The 26,353-nt window shown below is 42.0% G+C and overlaps 2 gene segments (V, D, J or C); one reads left to right on the forward strand and one right to left on the reverse strand.

Annotated features, from left to right (window-relative positions):
• The first annotated feature begins 1,668 nt into the window (after positions 1 to 1,668).
• On the forward strand, positions 1,669 to 21,435 carry LOC125296864. The segment is given in 3 exon segments: positions 1,669 to 1,740; positions 19,139 to 19,214; positions 21,057 to 21,435. Coding segments are annotated over 3 exon segments (438 nt in total).
• On the reverse strand, positions 17,602 to 18,191 carry LOC125296873. The segment is given in 2 exon segments: positions 17,602 to 17,982; positions 18,071 to 18,191. Coding segments are annotated over 2 exon segments (369 nt in total).
• Positions 21,436 to 26,353: the final 4,918 nt, after the last annotated feature.

The raw sequence follows: 26,353 nt of genomic DNA on the forward strand, positions 1-26,353 counted from the left end.
ACTTTCTAATGAGGAGACACAGCACTCAAAAAATTCTCCATAGAAATGCATAGGGTTAGTTTGTCTACACATATCCCACCCCTTCCGCGGCAAACGTCGACATGTAGATAGATAGATGGATAGATAGATAGATGGATAGATAGATGGATAGATAGATGGATAGATAGATGGATAGATGGATAGATACTTTATTGATCCCCAGGGGAAATTCAAGATTGGCTCAATGTGAATACATTGAGCCAATCATGTGGTCTGATGAAGCGTGATGAGCGTGATGAAGGGGGTTCAACCCCCCCTAATGTTTAACTCAAAGCGTCACCACTGAGATCAAACTGTGTATGGGATTAACTGGAACCAAAAGAACAGGTAATGTAATGCAGTATGTCTATGGTGCTTTATGGTACTACAGGAGGCATCAATCAACACAAGCATGGTGGCCTGACTGGACAGACCATAATAACCTGATGAGTGGAGGGCAGACTGGACAGACCATAATAACCTGATGAGTGGAGGGCAGACTGGACAGACCATAATAACCTGATGAGTGGAGGGCAGACATCAGGGGCCACAGGGACTCTAATAGAAATGAATCAGTTGTCACTGAGGGAAATGACTCAGTGACTAATGTTAAGGACTGACACCTGTCAGTCAAACCGGGGAAGTGTGAGATCTATTTTTACATGAGCTGGGTTCAGTCATCTGTAGCAGCTCTGCACCTGTTCTCAGATCAGTCTGCTGAGACCTCTGATCCTCTCCAGCTGAGGGAGGTTTTTGTACGGCGCTCTAACACTGTGTGAACGGATACTGACTACACTGCTGGCAGTAGTAATCTGCTGCATCTTCAGGCTGGACTCCTGTAATGGTCAGTGTGAACTGTGTACCAGACCCACTCCCACTGAACCGAGCTGGAACACCAGACTGACGAGTTGTTGCATAGTAGGATCTTGATCAATGAAGCCCTGAAGTGCTCTGATCCCCTCAGCGACTATTAAAGTAGATGGAGCTGCAAGGGGTGTAGCACTATGCAAAACTGACACACACACACACACTAATGTAATAAAACCCCTGAACATAGCCTCTTCCCCAAATTCCACAACATCAAAAAGGATGGAAGTTAACAAACCCAAGTAAGATGGTTCTTCAGAATTCTAAAAGAGATTTAAAAAAATGATCGTATTCAAATCAGCCTGTAGAGGGCGCTCCTCAATCATAGGCAGTGCAGACATCAAAGGCCTTTTCCCTTCACCTTTACTAAAGCCAACAGTGTGAACTTTTAAGTACATTGATTTGATAAATCAAAAACGCTCCGCTGTATTTAACGTGAAGTATAATATAGAAAGATTTCGAAGTAAGTGCAAAATTAAATATTCTCAAATGAATGAATCCAATAATTTTCTCACTTAACAAAGCCTTTTTTAAGGTTTGGCATCAAATTGAATTGTGAATATCTTAAATTAATTTTCTTTCTTCACATTTGTATTTGAAAGAATAAACAATACATTTATTTAAATAATTAGAAAAAAACGTTGAGCTATGAATATACATGGGGTATTTTACTGACTAAAATATAAATATATGACTCATATATTGAAATTAAATAAACATAGTGTATATTGATTTTCAAAATAACAATTCAAAATAAATCAGATGCACATAATTAATAACATTCTTCCATGTAAACAAAATGAAATGTAAAGCATGTCTTGTCTGTGTACTGGAGACTACTGGAGTGTGCAGGAGGTTTTTGTACGTCTGCTAGTCATAGGGTACCCCGGTATGTTGCATATACAGTAATACAGATATGGCATACATGCCATGATAACTCTCATTCTGTGTGTCAGTAAGGCGACTTACTTTTGTCTTTATTACGGTACACATGTGTACTCTCTTCTTGCCATATAGTTTTGATTACACTGCAGTTAATGATATAAAAACGTGGCCACACATTTCAGACCTGTCTAAATTAAGGTATTAGAAGTCAGATTTTGGTTGAAGAAGTTAAAAATGGAAACAGATTCTGCTGGTCTGAAAACTGATTTAAGTTATGCTATTTAAACATATGGATATTCTTCTTTAATTTGTTGTTAATAGCTTTCAACATCTAAAATGACAGACATGTTGAAATTAGGCTGATTAAAAGGTTCAGCAAAGGCAACTCTTACAATTGATTTACAGAGTTTTTTCCAATGCCAAGAGACTATTTATCAGCAGTGTTTGAATTTAATGACTGAGATGACAGATATGTTTTCTAGATAGCATAAATAAAACTTTAGAGTATGTTTCAGTATGTAAATGACTGAAGCGTTTCCACTGCTGTGCTGAGTGGGTAAAGAGAAGTGAGAGTGGGATGCAAATGCAGGCCTGTGTGTTGAGTCCTGTTCAGACCCCCAGAGGAGGAGCTGCAGCTGAACCCAGAGAGAGAGAGAGAGAGAGAGAGAAGAGGGGAGAGAGAGGGAGAGAGAGAGAGAGAGGGAGAGAGAGAGAGAGAGAGAGAGAGGGAGAGAGCTGCTGCTGCTCCACTGTGTTGAGGACAAGAGGCCTCCTGAGGGGATCCACCTGCACCTCCCTCTGCCCTCCTCTCTAACCTCCCCTCTCCTCCTCCTCTCTAACCTCCCCTCTCCTCCTCCTCCTCCCTCCTCCTCCCTCCTCCTCCTCCCTCCTCCTCCTCCTCCCTCCCTCCTCCTCCTCTCTCCTCCTCTCCTCCTCCTCCTCCTCCTCTCTAACCTCCCCCTCCCTCCTCCTCCCCTCCTCCTCTCTAACCTCCCCTCTCCCTCCTCCTCCTCTCTAACCTCCCTTCTTTTCTTCTCCTCCCTCTGCCATCCTGTCCCTCTTGTCATCCCTTTTTTTTCTTTTCTCCCTCAATCCCCCTCCTCTTCTCTCCTCCTCCCTCCCTCCCTCCCCTCACTGACCTCCCCTCCCTCTCTTCTTCTCCTCCCTCCTCTCTTTAATCCTCCTCACTAACCTCTCTCTTCCTTCTCTCCTCCCTCTCTCCTCCTCTCTCCTCCCTCTCTCTCCTCTCTCCCTCCCTCCTCCACCTCTCTCCTCCTCTGCAGCTGACGCGCGTCCCAGCCTGACGCTGCTTCCCCCCTCCAGTGTGGAGCTGCAGCAGGGGAAGGCCACCCTGGTGTGCCTGGCCACCAAGGGCTTCCCCTGGGACTGGAGGCTGAGCTGGAAGGTGTCCGGGAGCAGCAGCCGCTGGGAGGGGAGCCAGAGCCCTGCGCTCCTGGAGAAGGACGGCCTCTACAGCTGGAGCAGCAGCCTCACCCTCACCCAGGAGCAGTGGAGGAAGGCGCCAGCCGTCACCTGTGAGGCCACCCAGAGCACCCAGGAACCCGTCACCCAGGACATCAAGACGGGAGACTGCGCCCAGTAGAGACGCACACACACACACACGCTTACGCACATGCTTACAGAGAGAGAGAGACAGCCAGAAACACACACTTACTGAGAGAGAGAAAGAAACATGTGTGCACACAGACACACGCTTACAAACAGAGAGAAAATCATACACACACACACACACACACATTATATGTTATAGTGATATGCTTCATATTTTTTATATTTTCTCTTATATTGTGTTTGTGAAATACAGAAAGAAAATAAAGACACTTGATCATCATTTTATTATTGTTTGGAATATTCCTTTGTTTAACTTATAAACTATTTGAATGGATTTAACATTATTTTTATGAATTTTTAAAATGTGTTCGTGTTTTCTATTCTTCAAATAATTTCAAAGGATTCAGTCCTTATGACATAATTACAAAAAATGGTTTGAGGTTGATGAACTCATGAACTCTGCCATCACACATGACAAACTCAAAGTTGAGCTACTCCTGTGTCATCCTGCTGTGACTTTGTTCAGTGAAGCAAATATCATAATATTTATACTTCTTCCTTCATATACTTCATCTTACTTACTTCTTACTTCAAACTTTGACTCACTTAGGCAATAACAGATTGGATAGAATATTCAAGAGCAATTAGGACAAAATAACTATAGATAGCAATGTAAAAGTGATTTGTATAAAACTGGAGAGGAATTCAATTGATTGAGAATCTGAATACAGTTAGTTTCCTGTGTCTGATTATGTGGACTTTAGTGTTATGATGAAGACTACAGTGACTTCTGATACTGTAGCCCCTCCCCCCACCTCTGCTATCCCTGCTGTGGCTGATCAGTGTGGCATGAAGGAGGTTTTTGTACGGCCCTGTATCACTGTTTGAACACCCCACCACTATGATAACTCTGGCAGTAGTAATCTCCTGCATCTTCAGGTTGGACATTACTGATCGTCAGAGTGAAGCCAGTCTTGGATCCAGCACCACTGAAGCGATCTGAGGTACCAGAAGCGCGATGACTAACCCAACGGATCAGTAGCTTAGGAGTTTCTCCAGGCTTCTGTAAGTACCAGGCTAGACAGTCATAAGACACACCACTGGGTCCACAGTCATGATAGACGGCTTTGTCAAAATTGCAGTTTATTGAGACAGTTTTTCCTGGTAAAATGGATAGATTTGGACTTTGAGTGACGGTCACCTGTCCTGCCGATGCTGAAAAACATGTACAGAAATATGAGATACAGATTTGTAACGTCTACGTGAATATTATATTGACATCCAACGGAACATTTCAACAGTATCACTTCAACTGATCTCACCTTTGATGCAGCAAGCGAGAGCAATGATGACGACATTAGCTAAAGTCATGGTTTCTCCTTCACTCATGTTAGCGTGTTCAGTTAGGGCTCCAGTTTGCTTTAAAGAGTCTGTGTGCATTCAGGCTTGTCTTGGCAATGCAAAGTGCCCTGTACTTCCTGTCTGAAAATATAAAACATGAAAACACACCTGAAAACAGAAAATGAAAACACTGCACAATCATCCACTATGACCATGGGGGTGGTGGGGGCGGCTGGTGGCTGGTGGTTGACGTGGAGTTACACCTTTGTGTTCCCTGAACTTGTAGTGAAGCAGCACGGTAGGAATTTCCCTTTTCATCAGAGTGCTGCGTGTCCATTACATGCTAAGGGGTAAGAGGGTCACCCAATTTGAGTACTGCATAAGGGTTAAGGGGTCACCCAATTTGAGTACTGCATAAGGGTTAAGGGGTCACCCAATTTGAGTACCGCATACATGCTAAGGGGTAAGGGGTCACCCAATTTGAGTACCGCATACATGCTAAGGGGTAAGGGGTCACCCAATTTGAGTACCGCATACATGCTAAGGGGTAAGGGGCCACCCAATTTGAGTACCGCATACATGCTAAGGGGTAAGGGGTCACTCAATTTGAGTACTGCATAAGGGTTAAGGGGTCACCCAATTTAAGTACTGCATAAGGGTTAAGGGGTCACCCAATTTGAGTACCGCATACATGCTAAGGGGTAAGGGGTCACCCAATTTGAGTACCGCATACATGCTAAGGGGTAAGGGGGCCACTCAATTTGAGTACTGCATACATGCTAAGGGGTAAGGGGCCACTCAATTTGAGTACTGCATACATGCTAAGGGGTAAGGGGTCACTCAATTTGAGTACCGCATACATGCTAAGGGGTAAGGGGTCACTCAATTTGAGTACTGCATAAGGGTTAAGGGGTCACCCAATTTAAGTACTGCATAAGGGTTAAGGGGTCACCCAATTTGAGTACCGCATACATGCTAAGGGGTAAGGGGTCATTTGACATGCTAAGGGGTAAGGGGTCACTCAATTTGAGTACCGCATACATGCTAAGGGGTAAGGGGTCTACCCAATTTGAGTACCGCGACAACATGCTTGAGTACCGCATACATGCTAAGGGGTAAGGGGTCACTCAATTTGAGTACTGCATACATGCTAAGGGGTAAGAGGCTACCCATTGTGTCAACAAATGACAAAAAGGGTCATGCTCCTACCTCCAACAACAGCGTTACATTGAGCAATACCAGGAGTTCCGGGTGCACAACGGCAATGCCAGTGAGTGTGGCATCAAAGAGAGCATGAAGCTGTTATTTAATGGTCAAATAACTACACTACGTTGCTTAAGGGCACAACAAATAGATCATTTAAAAACCAAATCCACGAGATCTCCAGACATCTGCTGGTCTTAAAGTGTGTCCATAAGAGGAGAGGTGCCCCACTGTCTGGAGGCAAATCTCTACAGTGTTGAAAATGACACTGGACAGAGTTACTCCGTCTCTACTGTGCCAGTCACTGTGTGCACTCTTTGGCTATATGATAACCACTGCACTCTAGTGTGGGGCCTTGGCTATATGATAACCACTGTGTGCACTCTAGTGTGGGGCCTTGGCTATATGATAACCACTGTGTGCACTCTAGTGTGGGGCCTTGGCTATATGATAACCACTGTGTGCACTCTAGTGTGAGGCTTTGGCTATATGATAACCACTGTGTGCACTCTAGTGTGGGGCCTTGGCTATATGATAACCACTGTGTGCACTCTAGTGTGAGGCCTTGGCTATATGATAACCACATGTGGTGATGTGAAGATGGTCAGAACTCCACATTATGGTGCGAGTTCAGAGATATGAGTAATGAGTGATTATGCACATTATGAATGAGTGTGATCATGGTTGAACTGTGTATGGGATGAAATTAAGTCAGATTAATAGATAATGTAATCTATATTTGCTGCTAGTTTCAACAAGTGATAGATAAACCACACAAGCAATAAGGAGGGAAGAACACATCAGGAGCTACAGGAGACTTTAGTGGAAACACAATTAGTGTCACTAAGGGAAAGGACTGAATGTAGCTTTTATATCAATTCACCTGGAATAAAACTACGCCTGTGTGTGTGTGTGTGTGTGTGTGTGTGTGTAATTGTTGCACATGATTAAAGCCAAACTGAACCTTTTTTAAGCAATTAAGTAAAGATAATTTGTGTTTCTGAATGACTCATGCGATGGACACCTGTCAGTCAAAAAGTGTGAGATCTATTTGTAGATGCTGTGCTTTTGAGACTGAGGTCATGTGCATATAATCTGACAGCTGCTCGCATGAGCTGAGTTCAGTCATCTGTAGCAGTTCTGCACCTGTTCTCAGATCAGTCTGCTGAGGCCTCTGATCCTCTCCAGCTGAGGGAGGTTTTTGTACGGCGCTCTAACACTGCTGACAGTAGTAATCTGCTGCATCTTCAGGCTGGACTCCTGTAATGGTCAGTGTGTTATATGTGTACGATGCACTCCCACTCCCACTGAACCGAGCTGGAACACCAGACTGAAGAGTTGTATAGGTGATCAGGAGTTTAGGAGCTTCTGCAGGTTTCTGGGAGTACCAGTGGAGGTAGCTACCAACACTCTGACTGGCTGAGCAGCTGATAGAGACGGTTTCTCCAGGATGAACAGATTTTGAAGTGGGAGTCTGAGTCAGAATTATATCAGCCGATGACACTGTTGACAAAGGTTGAGTAAATTATTTGAACAGAAAAAAAAAAAAAAAAACATATTTCTGAAATGACAACATATAACATAAGTGTCTCACCCTGAGCCATGAGTCCCATAGCTAGCAGCATCAGAGTGGGAGAAATCATCTTTGTGGATCTTGATCAGTGAAGCCCTGAAGTGCTCTGATTCCCTCAGCAACTATTAAAGTAGATGGAGCTGCAAGGTGTGTGTCGTTTCTATGCAAAACTCTCTCTCACACAGACACACACACACACAGAGCACCTCCTTTCCCTCAGGTTTTTCCCAAACACACACACACAGGTACTGTTGATTGGTCATAATATGGGTTGGTCATTTACAGAAGCTCATGGGAGCTTCTGGGGGAACCGCAGATTCCTGATTACCAGCTAAATTTATATGCAGTGTTTTGACATGCTGGAGTAGTAATGTAGTTTGATAAGTGATTTGACCCATGGGGCCTTTGGAATGAAATTGTATTCATTTCAGAAGACAAAAAAAATGTGTGAATGTATCTTAAATTATTCTTTCCTTTTTTAATTTTCATTGGTCATGTTTGTTTTTGTAAGAATGAGCAGAACACAAATATTGTGGTTCTATGAACAAGCATGTAATCCATTACTGACTAAATTGTAACTATACTAGTTATGCATTGACATTAAATACTGTACATCTAGTGTATATTGATTTAAAAATCATGCATTTCAAAATAAATCAAATGTGCATAATTAATCATATTTTTCTTTACTTTACATTCTACTTTCTTTAGTTTAGCTTTACATACATAACAAGGCCCTTTTTAAGGTTTGGCATTAAATGGTAAAACTATGAATATCTTAAATTAATTTTCTTTCTTCACATTTGTATTTGAAAGAATGAACAATACATGTATTTAAATAATTAGAAAATAATGTTGAGCTATATACATGGGGTATTTTACTGACTAAAATATAAATATATGACTCACGTATTGAAATTAAATAAACATAGTGTATATTGATTTTCAAAATAACATTTGAAAATAAATCTTATGTACATAATTAAGATTCTTCCATGTTAACAAAAAGAAATGTGATTTTATCCAAAAATGCGCTATATAAATGAAAGTGACTTGACTCTTTTTAGAAAAGTAAACGCCTCTTAGCTGTTCTAAAATCACTGGAACCTACAGATTCGAGTTTATTGTTGAAATATAACCGTTTATTGTTTATTTTACTTTGGGTATGTGTTTCACACAGGCTGAGACATAGTCATCTCACAATGAAGAGCTGTGCAGCTTTATCTTCAGTTATAAGCTCAAACTCTTCCAGTCTGAGGCAGCTGGGCCTGAGTGAAAACAATCTGGGAGATTCAGGAGTGGAGCTGCTTTCTACTGGTCTGAAGCATCCAAACTGTAGAATGGAGAAACTAGAGTGAGTCTGCCAGTTTATTTGTGTGTGTGTGTGTGTGTGTGTGTGTGTGTGTGTGTGTGTGTGTGTGTGTGTGTGTGTGTGTGTGTGTGTGTGTGTGTGTGTGTATGTGTTGATATTTATACTACTTGATAGATGCTTTTGTCCAAACAATAATTCAATAATAATACATGAGTAAATGTGCCAGCCAAAATAATAAATGTAAGTGTGTGTGTGTGTGTGTGTGTGTGTGTGTGTGTGTGTGTGTGTGTGTGTGTGTGTGTGTGTGTGTGTGTGTTTCATAGCCTAAGATGGAGCCACCTCACAGAGAAGAGCTGTCCAGCTTTATCTTCAGCTCTTAGCTCAAAGTCTTCCAGTTTGACAGAGCTGGACCTGAGTTATAATCCCCTCGGAGATTTAGGAGTGGAGGTCTTTTCTACTGGCCTTAAATGTCCAAACTCTAAACTGAGGGAGCTGGGGTAAGTTCAGAGCTGGTTGCAGGGTGCAATGCATAAAAGGACATTTGGGGCCTTGTTCCCACGAACCCAGGTATTTTTAATTCTGGATATTTTTCCTCATTTTTCCGAATATGTAAAAACACTTCGGAAAGGCTGTCAAGAACCTGTCAATCAAACAGATGGCAACATTGGCCAAGACCTGATCTGAGCCCTGGACATTTAAAAAAAAAAAAAAAGAAGCCCAAAACTCAGTTTTTCCTGTCATACGAACACGGAAATGGCTGAATACCTTCACTTTGGCCGGTTATTCAGTAATTTAACAATAACTGTTTTCAGTGACCCAGAAATTGAGTTTGCATGTGAATGAAAGTTCAAAAGACTTTCTCATATTTAAAAATAACCGGGTTCATGTTGGTATGTACTGAGATGTGCATAGGGGGTGGAAACCTTCAACTGTTCACAGTTCTGTAGTTGATTTTGTTAAGTTTTTCCCATTGTTTGTATGTTACAAATCTATTCAGTTTATGCAGTCATTTTGGCCAGTGAGTTTGAACAGGTCACTAAATCACTAAATTTCCAGACCTATGCAGCCTATCAAGGGCGTAGGTTTGGTCTCAGCTTTGGTGGAGATACATTCCCAACTCCTGCTGTCACGATACCAACAGTATTGTTTCAATACCAATACCAAGTAAAGAATCTCGATTTCGATACCTTTGGGATTTTTTAAAAATTTGATTTGGTTTGGAGGCCCCCAACACCTTGACGCCATCAGAAATATTGAATATTGTGTGATCATTCACATCAGTGTCAATCATAGAATTTGATTGACCCTCCACACACACACACACACACACACACACACACACACACACACAGAAAGTGATGGTTGTCATAGGTTTCATTTCATATTTTGGAATTCATATAAACTTTATATACTGTAAATTGTTAATTATTTAAAACATTTTATGATCTGCATAATTACTAATAGCTAAACATATTTGGTAAATTGAATACATCATATTGATATTTAAATTATTAGTCTACACTTGTCTTCAATATCATCACATTTGTTGTGTGCAAGTCTAATTGTGTTCAGGTACCATGGGTTACTCACTCATTGTGTTGTTTAAACATTTTATTCCCTCAGTCTGTGGAAATGTGACCTCAGCATGAGGAGCTGTTCATCTCTAGCTTCAGCTCTCAGATCAAACCCTCCAGTCTGAGAGAGCTGAACCTAAGATACAACAGACTCCATCAGTCTGGAGTGGAGCTGCTTTCTGCTGGTCTGGAGCATCCAAACTGCAGACTGGAGGAACTACAGTAAGCATTGTTTGTGCCTTTGTACCTGTGTGGGTGACTGGAAGTGTGTGTTAGGGGTGAACCATATTTCATCGTCCATTATAGAATTCCTGCCCATGGTAAGGATATTACAGTTTTCTTTTTTCAACAGCTTACATGCTTTTTGTAGAATTTGGCTCATTGTGTCAAAACTCAACACACAAGCCCAATAAGACAGAAGTAGATAAACAACTCCTCTATCTCAAACTGAAGCTCTGCAATGAAAACTTGACCATTGTTTCCAGATCTATGATGTGTGTGTGTGTTTATGTTGATAGATGCTTTTGTCCAAACAATAATTAAATAATAATACAAGAGTAAATGTGTCAGCCAAAAGAAGAAATGTGTGTGTGTGTGTTTATGTTGATAGATGCTTTTGTCCAAACAATAATTAAATAATAATACAAGAGTAAATGTGTCAGCCAAAAGAAGAAATGTGTGTGTGTGTGTTTCCCACAGGCTGAGGGGCACTAACATCACAGTGAAGAGCTGTTCTGCTTTATCTTCAGTTATAAGCTCAAACTCTTCCAGTCTGACATATCTGGACCTGAGTGACAATAAGCTGGGAGATTCAGTGTGGAGTGGAGTGGAGCTGCTTTCTGCTGGTCTGGAGCATCCAAACTGCAGACTGGAGGAACTACAGTAAGCATTGTTTGTGCCTTTGTACCTGTGTGGGTGACTGGAAGTGTGTGTTAGGGGTGAACCATATTTCATCGTCCATTATAGAATTCCTGCCCATGGTAAGGATATTACAGTTTTCTTTTTCAACAGCTTACATGCTTTTTGTAGAATTTGGCTCATTGTGTCAAAACTCAACACACAAGCCCAATAAGACAGAAGTAGATAAACAACTCCTCTATCTCAAACTGAAGCTCTGCAATGAAAACTTGACCATTGTTTCCAGATCTATGATGTGTGTGTGTGTGTGCGTGCGTGTGCGTGTGCATGCGTGCGTGCGTGTGTGTGTGTGCCCTTCCTACGCAAATCTTTATCAGGTACCATGGGTTACTCACTCATTGTGTTGTTTAAACATTTTATTCCCTCAGTCTGTGGAAATGTGACCTCAGCATGAGGAGCTGTTCATCTCTAGCTTCAGCTCTCAGATCAAACCCTCCAGTCTGAGAGAGCTGAACCTAAGATACAACAGACTCCATCAGTCTGGAGTGGAGCTGCTTTCTGCTGGTCTGGAGCATCAAACTGCAGACTGGAGGAACTACAGTAAGCATTGTTTGTGTCTTTGTACCTGTGTGGGTGACTGGAAGTGTGTGTTAGGGGTGAACCATATTTCATCGTCCATTATAGAATTCCTGCCCATGGTAAGGATATTACAGTTTTCTTTTTCAACAGCTTACATGCTTTTTGTAGAATTTGGCTCATTGTGTCAAAACTCAACACACAAGCCCAATAAGACAGAAGTAGATAAACAACTCCTCTATCTCAAACTGAAGCTCTGCAATGAAAACTTGACCATTGTTTCCAGATCTATGATGTGTGTGTGTGTGTGTGCGTGCGTGCGTGCATGTGTGTGTTTCCCACAGGCTGAGGGGCACTAACATCACAGTGAAGAGCTGTTCTGCTTTATCTTCAGTTATAAGCTCAAACTCTTCCAGTCTGACATATCTGGACCTGGTGACAATAAGCTGGGAGATTCAGTGTGGAGTGGAGTGGAGCTGCTTTCTGCTGGTCTGGAGCATCAAACTGCAGACTGGAGGAACTACAGTAAGCATTGTTTGTGCCTTTGTACCTGTGTGGGTGACTGGAAGTGTGTGTTAGGGGTGAACCATATTTCATCGTCCATTATAGAATTCCTGCCCATGGTAAGGATATTACAGTTTTCTTTTTCAACAGCTTACATGCTTTTTGTAGAATTTGGCTCATTGTGTCAAAACTCAACACACAAGCCCAATAAGACAGAAGTAGATAAACAACTCCTCTATCTCAAACTGAAGCTCTGCAATGAAAACTTGACCATTGTTTCCAGATCTATGATGTGTGTGTGTGTTTCCCACAGGCTGAGGGGCACTAACATCACAGTGAAGAGCTGTTCTGCTTTATCTTCAGTTATAAGCTCAAACTCTTCCAGTCTGACATATCTGGACCTGAGTGACAATAAGCTGGGAGATTCAGTGTGGAGTGGAGTGGAGCTGCTTTCTGCTGGTCTGGAGCATCAAACTGCAGACTGGAGGAACTACAGTAAGCATTGTTTGTGTCTTTGTACCTGTGTGGGTGACTGGAAGTGTGTGTTAGGGGTGAACCATATTTCATCGTCCATTATAGAATTCCTGCCCATGGTAAGGATATTACAGTTTTCTTTTTCAACAGCTTACATGCTTTTTGTAGAATTTGGCTCATTGTGTCAAAACTCAACACACAAGCCCAATAAGACAGAAGTAGATAAACAACTCCTCTATCTCAAACTGAAGCTCTGCAATGAAAACTTGACCATTGTTTCCAGATCTATGATGTGTGTGTGTGTGTGTGTGCGTGCGTGTGCGTGTGCATGCGTGCGTGCGTGTGTGTGTGTGTGTGCGTGCGTGCGTGCATGTGTGTGTTTCCCACAGGCTGAGGGGCACTAACATCACAGTGAAGAGCTGTTCTGCTTTATCTTCAGTTATAAGCTCAAACTCTTCCAGTCTGACATATCTGGACCTGAGTGACAATAAGCTGGGAGATTCAGTGTGGAGTGGAGTGGAGCTGCTTTCTGCTGGTCTGGAGCATCAAACTGCAGACTGGAGGAACTACAGTAAGCATTGTTTGTGCCTTTGTACCTGTGTGGGTGACTGGAAGTGTGTGTTAGGGGTGAACCATATTTCATCGTCCATTATAGAATTCCTGCCCATGGTAAGGATATTACAGTTTTCTTTTTCAACAGCTTACATGCTTTTTGTAGAATTTGGCTCATTGTGTCAAAACTCAACACACAAGCCCAATAAGACAGAAGTAGATAAACAACTCCTCTATCTCAAACTGAAGCTCTGCAATGAAAACTTGACCATTGTTTCCAGATCTATGATGTGTGTGTGTGTGTGCCCTTCCTACGCAAATCTTTATCAGGTACCATGGGTTACTCACTCATTGTGTTGTTTAAACATTTTATTCCCTCAGTCTGTGGAAATGTGACCTCAGCATGAGGAGCTGTTCATCTCTAGCTTCAGCTCTCAGATCAAACCCTCCAGTCTGAGAGAGCTGAACCTAAGATACAACAGACTCCATCAGTCTGGAGTGGAGCTGCTTTCTGCTGGTCTGGAGCATCCAAACTGCAGACTGGAGGAACTACAGTAAGCATTGTTTGTGTCTTTGTACCTGTGTGGGTGACTGGAAGTGTGTGTTAGGGGTGAACCATATTTCATCGTCCATTATAGAATTCCTGCCCATGGTAAGGATATTACAGTTTTCTTTTTTCAACAGCTTACATGCTTTTTGTAGAATTTGGCTCATTGTGTCAAAACTCAACACACAAGCCCAATAAGACAGAAGTAGATAAACAACTCCTCTATCTCAAACTGAAGCTCTGCAATGAAAACTTGACCATTGTTTCCAGATCTATGATGTGTGTGTGTGTTTATGTTGATAGATGCTTTTGTCCAAACAATAATTAAATAATAATACAAGAGTAAATGTGTCAGCCAAAAGAAGAAATGTGTGTGTGTGTGTTTATGTTGATAGATGCTTTTGTCCAAACAATAATTAAATAATAATACAAGAGTAAATGTGTCAGCCAAAAGAAGAAATGTGTGTGTGTGTGTGTTTATGTTGATAGATGCTTTTGTCCAAACAATAATTAAATAATAATACAAGAGTAAATGTGTCAGCCAAAAGAAGAAATGTGTGTGTGTGTGTGCGTGCGTGCGTGCATGTGTGTGTTTCCCACAGGCTGAGGGGCACTAACATCACAGTGAAGAGCTGTTCTGCTTTATCTTCAGTTATAAGCTCAAACTCTTCCAGTCTGACATATCTGGACCTGAGTGACAATAAGCTGGGAGATTCAGTGTGGAGTGGAGTGGAGCTGCTTTCTGCTGGTCTGGAGCATCAAACTGCAGACTGGAGGAACTACAGTAAGCATTGTTTGTGCCTTTGTACCTGTGTGGGTGACTGGAAGTGTGTGTTAGGGGTGAACCATATTTCATCGTCCATTATAGAATTCCTGCCCATGGTAAGGATATTACAGTTTTCTTTTTCAACAGCTTACATGCTTTTTGTAGAATTTGGCTCATTGTGTCAAAACTCAACACACAAGCCCAATAAGACAGAAGTAGATAAACAACTCCTCTATCTCAAACTGAAGCTCTGCAATGAAAACTTGACCATTGTTTCCAGATCTATGATGTGTGTGTGTGTGTGTGTGCGTGCGTGTGAGTGTGCATGCGTGCGTGCGTGCATGTGTGTGTTTCCCACAGGCTGAGGGGCACTAACATCACAGTGAAGAGCTGTTCTGCTTTATCTTCAGTTATAAGCTCAAACTCTTCCAGTCTGACATATCTGGACCTGAGTGACAATAAGCTGGGAGATTCAGTGTGGAGTGGAGTGGAGCTGCTTTCTGCTGGTCTGGAGCATCCAAACTGCAGACTGGAGGAACTACAGTAAGCATTGTTTGTGCCTTTGTACCTGTGTGGGTGACTGGAAGTGTGTGTTAGGGGTGAACCATATTTCATCGTCCATTATAGAATTCCTGCCCATGGTAAGGATATTACAGTTTTCTTTTTCAACAGCTTACATGCTTTTTGTAGAATTTGGCTCATTGTGTCAAAACTCAACACACAAGCCCAATAAGACAGAAGTAGATAAACAACTCCTCTATCTCAAACTGAAGCTCTGCAATGAAAACTTGACCATTGTTTCCAGATCTATGATGTGTGTGTGTGTTTATGTTGATAGATGCTTTTGTCCAAACAATAATTAAATAATAATACAAGAGTAAATGTGTCAGCCAAAAGAAGAAATGTGTGTGTGTGTGTGTGCGTGCGTGCGTGCATGTGTGTGTTTCCCACAGGCTGAGGGGCACTAACATCACAGTGAAGAGCTGTTCTGCTTTATCTTCAGTTATAAGCTCAAACTCTTCCAGTCTGACATATCTGGACCTGAGTGACAATAAGCTGGGAGATTCAGTGTGGAGTGGAGTGGAGCTGCTTTCTGCTGGTCTGGAGCATCAAACTGCAGACTGGAGGAACTACAGTAAGCATTGTTTGTGCCTTTGTACCTGTGTGGGTGACTGGAAGTGTGTGTTAGGGGTGAACCATATTTCATCGTCGCTTTCTGCTGGTCTGGAGCATCCAAACTGCAGACTGGAGGAACTACAGTAAGCATTGTTTGTGTCTTTGTACCTGTGTGGGTGACTGGAAGTGTGTGTTAGGGGTGAACCATATTTCATCGTCCATTATAGAATTCCTGCCCATGGTAAGGATATTACAGTTTTCTTTTTTCAACAGCTTACATGCTTTTTGTAGAATTTGGCTCATTGTGTCAAAACTCAACACACAAGCCCAATAAGACAGAAGGAGATAAACAACTCCTCTATCTCAAACTGAAGCTCTGCAATGAAAACTTGACCATTGTTTCCAGATCTATGATGTGTGTGTGTGTTTATGTTGATAGATGCTTTTGTCCAAACAATAATTAAATAATAATACAAGAGTAAATGTGTCAGCCAAAAGAAGAAATGTGTGTGTGTGTGTGTGTGCGTGTGTGTGTGCCCTTCCTACGCAAATCTTTATCAGGTACCATGGGTTACTCACTCATTGTGTTGTTTAAACATTTTATTCCCTCAGTCTGTGGAAATGTGACCTCAGCATGAGGAGCTGTTCATCTCTAGCTTCAGCTCTCAGATCAAACCCCTCCAGTCTGAGAGAGCTGAACCTAAGATACAACAGACTCCATCAGTCTGGAGTGGAGCTGCTCTCTGCCCTACAGAAAGATCCTACATATAGACTGAGCAATCTAATTACTCAATAGAAAGAATGACTCACTGTAGCGTCTATCTCCTCCATGTGAAATGTTGTATCCATTATTGATGTATCTATATGATAATGCAGTACTTATATTGGACACAGTGTAGGTATCAGGTATCCAGAATCCCATGCACTGTGGTATCAAAATGAAAAAAAAACAACAAATGACCATGTTTGCCCATATTAGTCTGGAGACACCTTGCATGTTTTTGTATTTTCAGACCAATACTCTCCAAGCTACAACGGATTTGGTGAGGGGAGTTGGGTGTCCATCTACAGCTGGAGCAGCAGCCTCACCCTCACCCAGGAGCAGTGGAGGAAGGCGCCAGCCGTCACCTGTGAGGCCAACCAGGAACCCGTCACCCAGGACATCAAGACGGGAGACTGCGCCCAGTAGAACATACAAACAGATACAGTGAAAAGTGTTGCTTTAAAAAATGCAAGATATGCTTTGTCCTTTCATTTTCACTCATGTCTTTCTGATGTGTCTGTGTGTTTAGTGCTTTATGTGAGAAACTGCTAAAAAATAAAGAATCCAAATGAAACTGTTTGTGTGACGTCATCAGTACTTACTCATGTCCCACACAGTATGAAGGGGCATGATGGATAGTTTCTCTACAAGATGCAGAAAACAGATATGCATGTTTGTGCGTCATCAGAAAATACAACTTGTGCAACTGTCTGTTGGATATGAACATATCTCATTGATCAGCTCCGTATAAACCATATAGGTTTCATATTGTTGCCTTAATGAGAGTTTCTCAAGACCATCAAATTGTCCACAGTCGACCTTATCAATGATTTTTACGATGCAATTATGGAAAGAGTTGAAGACAAACCACTTTTTGAATTTCCTGATATTCAGTAAATCTGGCTGTATCCAGACACCAACTCAGACTATTCTACAGGACATAAAGATTAAGACTGCAGTTAAGACTGGGTCTGATGTATTCATCCTATTTGTGGATATAATGGGAGAAGAGGGTAACATTGTCTGTGAATCAGAGGAAGTGTGAGATCTATTTTTACATGAGCTGAGTTCAGTCATCTGTAGCAGCTCTGCACCTGTTCTCAGATCAGTCTGCTGAGGCCTCTGATCCTCTCCAGCTGAGGGAGGTTTTTGTACGGCGCTCTAACACTGTGTGAACGGAGCTGAAGAACCCTGCTGACAGTAGTAATCTGCTGCATCTTCAGGCTGGACTCCTGTAATGGTCAGTGTGTACTGTGTGTACGGTGCACCCGACCCACTCCCACTGAACCGAGCTGGAACACCAGACTGACGAGTTGTTGCCGTGTAGATCAGGAGTTTAGGAGCTTCTCCAGGTTTCTGGGAGTACCAGTGGAGACTGTTGTAAACACTCTGACTGGCAGAGCAGCTGATAGAGACGGTTTCTCCAGGCTGGACAGACTTTGAAGTGGGAGTCTGAGTCAGAATTATATCAGCCGATGACACTGTTGACAAAGGTTGAGTAAATTATTTCAACAAAATAAAAAAAAATACATATATCTGAAATTACAACATATAACATAAGTGTCTCACCCTGAGCCATGAGTCCCACAGCTAGCAGCATCAGAGTGGGAGAAATCATCTTTGTGGATCTTGATCAGTGAAGCCCTGAAGTGCTCTGATCCCCTCAGCGACTATTAAAGTAGATGGAGCTGCAAGGTGTGTGTCGTTTCTATGCAAAACTCTCTCTCTCACACACACACACATACACACACACACACACACACACACACACACACAGAGAGCACCTCCTTTCCCTCAGGTTTTTCCCAAACACACACACACAGGTACTGTTGATTGGTCATAATATGGGTTGGTCATTTACAGAAGCTCATGGGAGCTTCTGGGGGAACCGCAGATTCCTGATTAGCAGCTAAATTTATATGCAGTGTTTTGACATGCTGGAGTAGAAATGTAGTTTGATAAGTGATTTGACCCATGGAGCCTTTGGAATGAAATTGTATTCATTTCAGAAGACATAAAAAATGTGTGAATGTATCTTAAATTATTCTTTCCTTTTTCAATTTTCATTGGTCATGTTTGTTTTTGTAAGAATGAACAGCACACAAATATTGTGGTGCTATGAACAAGCATGTAATCCATTACTGACTAAATTGTAACTATACTAGTTATGCATTGACATTAAATACATCTAGTGTATATTGATTTAAAAATCATGCATTTCAAAATAAATCAAATGTACATAATTAATAACATTCTTCTTTACTTTACATTCTACTTCCTTTACTTTAGCTTTATATACGTAACAAGGCCTTTTTTAAGGTTTGGCATTAAATTGTAAAACTGTGAATATCTTAAATAAATTTTCTTTCTTCACATTTGAGTTTGAAAGAATGAACAATACATGTATTTAAATAATTAGAAAATAATGTTGAGCTATGAATATACATGGGATATTTTACTGACTAAAATATAAAAATATAACTCATGTATTGAAATTAAATAAACATACTGTATATTGATTTTCAAAATAACATTTCAAAATAAAGAAACTATATAATTAAGATTCTTCCATGTAAACAAAATGAAATGTAAAGCATGTCTTGTCTGTGTACTGGAGACTACTGGAGTGTGCAGGAGGTTTTTGTACGGCTGCTTAATGAGTCTGTATCACTGTGGTACACTTTTGGTGGAGGAACCAGACTGGCTGTTGGAAGTAAGTAGCAATTTTATTACTTCATTGTAGGAAAACATTATGGGGTAAAATGTCCAATGACATGATAGCATTTTGTATCTATCTGCTGATTTAACGGATATTTTTGAAAGCCTTGCTCAGCCCCAGCCCAAACAATATGCATATCCAGATTGATAAAACAGAGTTATGACATATATGAAAAAATGTTTAAAATATATATTTTGTAAATAAATATTTTGTTTCATAACTATCCAGAATATTTGTCTTTGCTATCTCAGCAGGTTAGGCTCTTGAGATTTAACAACTAATTTGGCCGCCTGGCATTTGCAATATACTTAGTTAGTCATAGTGTGCCACTGTATGTTGCATATAATACATATGTGGCATACATGCCCTGTTAAAAACTTCCCTTTCTGTGTACCAGCAAGGAGACTTATTTTGTTCTTACCATGTTGAGTTCATTACAGTAAATATGTTCATATTTCTTGCCATATAGTTTTGATTACACTCACTGCAAATAATGTTAGAAAAATGTGGCCATACATTTCAGACCTGTCTAAATTAAGGTATTAGAAGTCAGATTTGGATTAAAAGTTAAAAGTTGAAACTGATTGTGCTGGTCTTAGAAATCCACAGACAGATGTTATGTTATTTAAACATATGAATATTTGTCTTGAAGTTATTGTTCATAGCTTGTGAAATAACAAACACATTTAGCAAATGAAAATATCAGTAGATTAAAATAGTAGTTGGTATATTGGCATATAAAGCGCTCAAGGGCTTGCTGTGTTTAATTCAGGCTGATTGAAAAATTCAGTTGATTGATGTAGAATTTTTTTTTTCTATGGCAAGAGATTATTTATCAATAATCAGTAATCAGTATCAGTAATCAGTAATTGACTGAGATGACAGATATGTTTTCTAGATATCATAAATAAAACTTTAGATTATGTTTCAGTATGTAAATGACTGAAGCGTTTCCACTGCTGTGCTGAGTGGGTAAAGAGAAGTGAGAGTGGGATGCAAATGCAGGCCTGTGTGTTGAGTCCTGTTCAGACCCCCAGAGGAGGAGCTGCAGCTGAACCCAGAGAGAGAGAGAGGAGAGAGACAGAGAGAGAGAGAGAGAGAGAGAGGGGGAGAGAGAGAGGGAGAGAGAGGGAGAGAGAGAGAAGAGAGGGAGTAAGAGAGAGAGGGAGAGAGAGAGGAGGGAGAGAGAGAGAGAGAGAGCCCTCTCTCCTGAGAGAGAGAGGGAGGGAGGGAGAGAGAGAGAGAAGAGAGGGAGTCCACTGCTGCTCCTCCACTGTGTTGAGGACAAGAGGCCTCCTGAGGGGATCCCCTCTCCTCCCTCTCCCCTCTGCCCTCCCTCTCCTCCCTCCCCTCCCCTCCCTCCCTCCTCCCCTCCTCCTCCTCTCTAACCTCCCTCCCTCCCCTCCTCCTCTCCTCTCTAACCTCCCCTCTCCTCCCCCTCTCCTCCTCCTCCTCTCTAACCTCCCCTCTCCTCCTCCCTCCCTCCTCCTCTCCTCTCTAACCTCCCTCTTCTCCTCCTCCTCCTCCTCTCTCCCTCCTCCCTCTCCTCCCCTCCTCCTCCTCTAACCTCCCCTCTTTTCTTCTCCTCCCTCTGCCATCCTGTCCCTCTTGTCATCTTCTCTTTTTTTCTTTCCTCCTCAATCCCCCCCTCCTCTTCTCCTCCTCTCCTCCCTCCCTCTCCTCACTGACCTCCCTCCCTCTCTTCTTTTCGTCTCCTCCCTCTCCTCTCCCTCTCTCCTCCTCACTAACCTCTCTCTTCCTTCTCTCCTCCCTCTCTCTCCTCCTCCTCCCTCCCTCCTCCTCTCCCTCCCCCTCTCCCCCTCCTCTCCTCTGCAGCTGACGCGCGTCCCAGCCTGACGCTGCTTCCCCCCTCCAGTGTGGAGCTGCAGCAGGGGAAGGCCACCCTGGTGTGCCTGGCCACCAAGGGCTTCCCCTGGGACTGGAGGCTGAGCTGGAAGGTGTCCGGGAGCAGCAGCCGCTGGGAGGGGAGCCAGAGCCCTGCGCTCCTGGAGAAGGACGGCCTCTACAGCTGGAGCAGCAGCCTCACCCTCACCCAGGAGCAGTGGAGGAAGGCGCCAGCCGTCACCTGTGAGGCCACCCAGGGCACCCAGGAACCCGTCACCCAGGACATCAAGATGGGAGACTGCGCCCAGTAGACACGCACACACACACACACACTTACAGAGAGAGAGACGCAGCCACAAACACACGCTTACAGAGAGAGAAAGCCACACAGACATGCTTAGACAGAGAGAGAGAGGGAGAGTGAGAGAGACACACATACACACAAACACACGCTGACAAAGAGAGTGTATTGCTTAATAAAAAATCAAGATATGCTTTGTTGTTAAAATTTCGCTGATGTGTTTCTGATCTGTGTGTATCTTCAGCGCTTTATGTGAAACACTGTTGAAAAATAAAGAATCTGAGTGAAACTGTTGTGTGTGATGTCATCAGTACTTACAATATAGTCCCACACAGAGAAAAGAGGAACCCCGTTGATGGACTGACCAGGACTTCACAAGAAACCCAATGCTCTCCTAATAATACGGCAGTAGACAGCTGTGATAAAGGAGGAACCTAGTGTAACGTTAGTACCAGCTCTGGTTTAGAGGACATAAGTGCCACCTGTGGTCTGAAGGAAATCCCAAATATCGATTACAGTTATGATATGCAAGATGAGGACTTTGTCATATTCATCCGTACTGTCAATGTCAATGTTAACTTACGTGATGATTTAAAGGCATGGGCAGTGGAAACACCACTCAACCATCTTTCAAGTCACTGTCCTTAACAAACACCTGCCCGACGCAGGTCTCCCAGAAGATGGTCATAAACTTTTGCCCACTCTTAAAAGCATAGAGGTGGAAGAAAACGCAGGGGGATCCATGCATTATTTTGGAGTAACTAAAGGTGTATTGGTGAGAAGACCAAATTCCCTTTGTTGTGGCATTGTACTCTGGGTTTAAAAAAGACATCAAATGTGAGTTTTTCTCCAATTTTGTGGAGATGTCAGTCATCTCCTCAGGTCGTGTTACATACCAAACAAAATTACACAAAATAGTCATTTCGGCCTTTGTATGCGATGCACCAGCAAAAGCGTTCCTCAAAAATATAAAATATCACAATTCTTATTACGGCTGCGAGTACGGTGTTCATTTTAGGACATCCTCAGACTCAGGTGTCAGACTCAGACAAACTTCGGTCATCTTCAGACAAAACAGCCTCAGCGTCAGAAAAACCTCTGTCATCTTCAGACAAAACTGCATCAGCGTCAGAAAAACCTCTGTCATCTTCAGACAAAACTGCCTCAGCGTCAGAAAAAACAGACTCAGGTGTCAGACTCAGAAAAACATCTGTCATTTTCAGACAAAACTGCCTCAGCTTCAGAAAAACTTCTGTCATCTTCAGACAAAACTGCCTCAGCGTAAGAAAAACCTCTGTCATCCTCAGATAAAACTGCTTCAAACCAAACTGCCTCAGAAAAACATCTCTAAGGAGTCAGGTCTCAGAAAAAAACGCTGTCAGAAAAAAAAAGTGGAGTCAGGTCTCAGAAAATCAGGTCTCAGAAAAGTATTAAGTATTAAATAAAGACAAATGTGCTATGCCATGATGTAATACCATATAATACCATTATAAAACGTTAGCAGTTGTCATTGTCATTGCACAACAATAATAGACAGACATAAAGATAGACAGGTACTTGAAATGTAATCCCCAGGGGACAATAACTGCAGCGTTGTTGAATTCATTTGATATGAGATGAGATTATTTAGAGAAATGTGCCTTGTTGTTGGTACCTGCTGTTTCATGTATTATCATAATGGTATTATATGGTATTACTGTACATCATGACATAGCACATTTGTCTTTATGGGGGTTTGGGAATAATGATGTGATGATAATGATGCAGGTTTCTTACTGGTAGGTAGTGTACAACTGGGAACTGGTTAGCAAAAGTAAGAAATAATGGTCCAGGTGTCGTTCTGGACTTTCGTGGTGGAAAAATGTTTAACCCACTTTTCCCTAGCTCATTGAATGTACCGTAATCCTACGAAAAACAAATTATTTTGCTGTATGTAGTAATGTAGCTTACTCCGGTATGTGCCTTACAGCAGCTGCTAATGTTACTAGCGAAGTGAGGTTAGCTAAGTTACATCCATGGATTTCCTACAATGTGTATACCATTGGATCACTTTCTACCTTTACTTATCATTTCTACATCTAACCAAGCACCAAATATAACATGCCAGTGACCAGGCTTGGAATTTCACCATTCTGGGGGCAAGGCCACTTGGCCTTCAGTTGGGCATATTTGGTGGGGGGGCACAAAGGCCACATGGGCACCAAGGCCAAAGTTATCTATACAGTAGTAGGCTATAAAAATGATCAAAGTTGTATTTAGCCTATTCACTGCAGTAGACCTGCATCATTGTATGAAACATTACAAAAACATGAAACATGACATATTACATATAACTGTAAATCATCTGATCATCTAATAAAAACAGATATCTAGGCTATATATAACATTTATTTTATATTTGGCCTGCTATGAAATCATGTATTGAACCATTTAAATTTAAGCACAGCTCATCTTTAAGAAACTCAAATAGCCTAGATGCATGCTTAGCATTTTGTGAGGCTACTTTCATAAACTCTTAGTCAGCCGTCCTCTGATTTACCAATATCTAGGCGATATTTGTAACATTTATTTTGTATTTGGCCCGTTATGAAATCATGTGGAACAATTTAAACACATTGTAAAACTTAAAGCCCAAATTTGGAGACATCAATGCATGTCGAAATTTACTGCAAATTCAAAACTGGATTACTCTGCAACGGCTAACTGTACAGGGGACTGCTTTACACCTTTATGTTCGGTAAGGTCTGCTGTTTATTCTGATATGTGGTTTGTCATGTGTTAAAAGAAAGGTTCGTAAAGTATTCCACCGAGATGAATGGGTAGGGAGATCATGGACGCAAAACCTTCAGTAGAATGTATGATTAAATTGAAATATATTATTTACTTTTCTCAAGAACCGTTCAACACAGCAATTATCGGCTAACATCGTTTAAAAGCTGAGAAAAAACTCTTTCATGTGACATCACTTGTGATGTCTGTGATGAATAGGCTACTTCGCGAGAGTAGTTCAACTGAGAAGAATGGGTGAATTTTGACCTTTTTCTTGCTATGTCACTTTCTCCACTCGTAAAGACTAAATTAATTTGCGCTGTGAATGCTAAGATTATTTTGACAGGCCGCAGGCTAAATAAAAATCGCTATTAGTAGGACACAAAGCAGAATATTGAAAGAAGGGGGCACCAAGGCCACCGTGGCCTGTAAACCTATGATTTTCAAAGGGCTTCACGGCCAGCGCCAAGGGGGGCTACCACGCCGTCGTCGCCGCCGTGAAATTCCTACCCTGCCAGTGACAGAATAACGTATTAAGCATAATATTAAACTCACCGTTCTGTATCCGCCGTCTTCTTCTGTCCCCACAATAACTTTTCATTTGAGACTTTTTCGTCTGACTGTTTTTTCTGACAGCGTTTTTTCCGAGACATGATTTTCTGAGACCTGACTCCACTTTTTCTGACAGCGTTTTTTCTGAGACCTGACTCCACTTTTTCTGAGGCAGTTTGGTTTGAAGCAGTTTTATCTGAGGATGACAGAGGTTTTTCTTTGCGCTTGAGGCAGTTTTGTCTGAAGATGACAGAAGTTTTTCTGAAGCTGAGGCAGTTTTGTCTGAAAATGACAGATGTTTTTCTGAGTCTGACACTGGAGTCTGGTTTTTCTGACGCTGAGGCAGTTTTGTCTGAAGATGACAGAAGTTTTTCTGACGCTGATACAGTTTTGTCTGAAGATGACAGAGGTTTTTCTGACGCTGAGGCTGTTTTGTCTGAAGATGACTGATGTTTTTCTGAGTCTGACACCTGAGTCTGAGGATGTCCTAAAATGAACACCGTATGCGGTGTGTTCAGGATGGTGTTTGGTGCAATAACAGACTTCACTGAGACAATGGCAGCACCACGTGCAGACGACAGCTTTACGGCCAAAGTGATCACCAAAAGGATGGTGAAAGTGCTCTCACAGACATCAACATAGGTATGGTCTCCCAATTTGTGCTCGATTACATGCACTTGGTGTGTTTGGGATTAGTGAGAAAGTTCATTTGGTTGTGGATGTGAGGCCTGCTACCCACAAGAGTTGGCAACCAAACAATAACATTGATATCACAAAAAATAGTTGAACTTGGGAAAAGCTTGCCAAAAGAGTTCAAAGTCTGATTCAAAGTGAAATAGCAACTAAACTCAGACAATTGTTTTACAACAGATGCCAAGGTCAACTAACCTGACTCGCCAGATGAATTTCGTTCCGCCTAGCTCAACTCGATCGATCGATCCATTGGAGTGGTGTTTCAGAAGGCTGGGCCTTATCAAAAATCCTTGCATATGATTGGATAAGCCACTTGTCCGTCATCTATTGACGTGCTACTTCAACCACTTCACATCGAAGTCAACCCGTGACGCTGAGAACAGTCTCACAGTCGCTTCTACGCTACGTCACATCTATAAAACTCCCGCCCTGCGTCCTGATTGGCTCTACCATGAAATCTGGTGCCGAAATCACTCTCAACGAAGCGATCCCAGATGGATGTGAGTGGAGCTAGGCAGAACGAAATTCATCTGGCGAGAGTCAGGTTAAAGGTCAACTGCATATAAAAAGGATGAAATCCTACATGCCATCAATACTGCCCGAGACAGAGTTGTGAAGGGAAAGTCAATTGCTGGTCCCTCAGACACAGTGTGGGCTGACCTAAATGAGCAGCTTGGAGGAACAGTAAAACCCAAAACTCTGTACACAATTGTTAAGTTAAATAGAAACGATAGCTGGAAATTTTAGGGATACAATCTGGTAACACACTGACGAAGGCCATCAGGCATCAGGTGCGACCATTTGTTATTTTCTATGAGTTCCCTGGATCACGCACCCACAAGAAACAAGAGAACAATCGGGAGAGCGCAGTGTTTGCCAAGAAAAGGGATACAATCTGAAAATAATAAGGGAGACAGCGTTTGTCAAAAAAGGGTTGTTCCACCCTTCGTCTGGTGCTTCACGGGAGAGGACT

This window comes from Alosa alosa, chromosome 1, assembly GCF_017589495.1.
Source record: "Alosa alosa isolate M-15738 ecotype Scorff River chromosome 1, AALO_Geno_1.1, whole genome shotgun sequence".
NCBI classification, from domain to species: Eukaryota; Metazoa; Chordata; class Actinopteri; order Clupeiformes; family Clupeidae; genus Alosa; species Alosa alosa.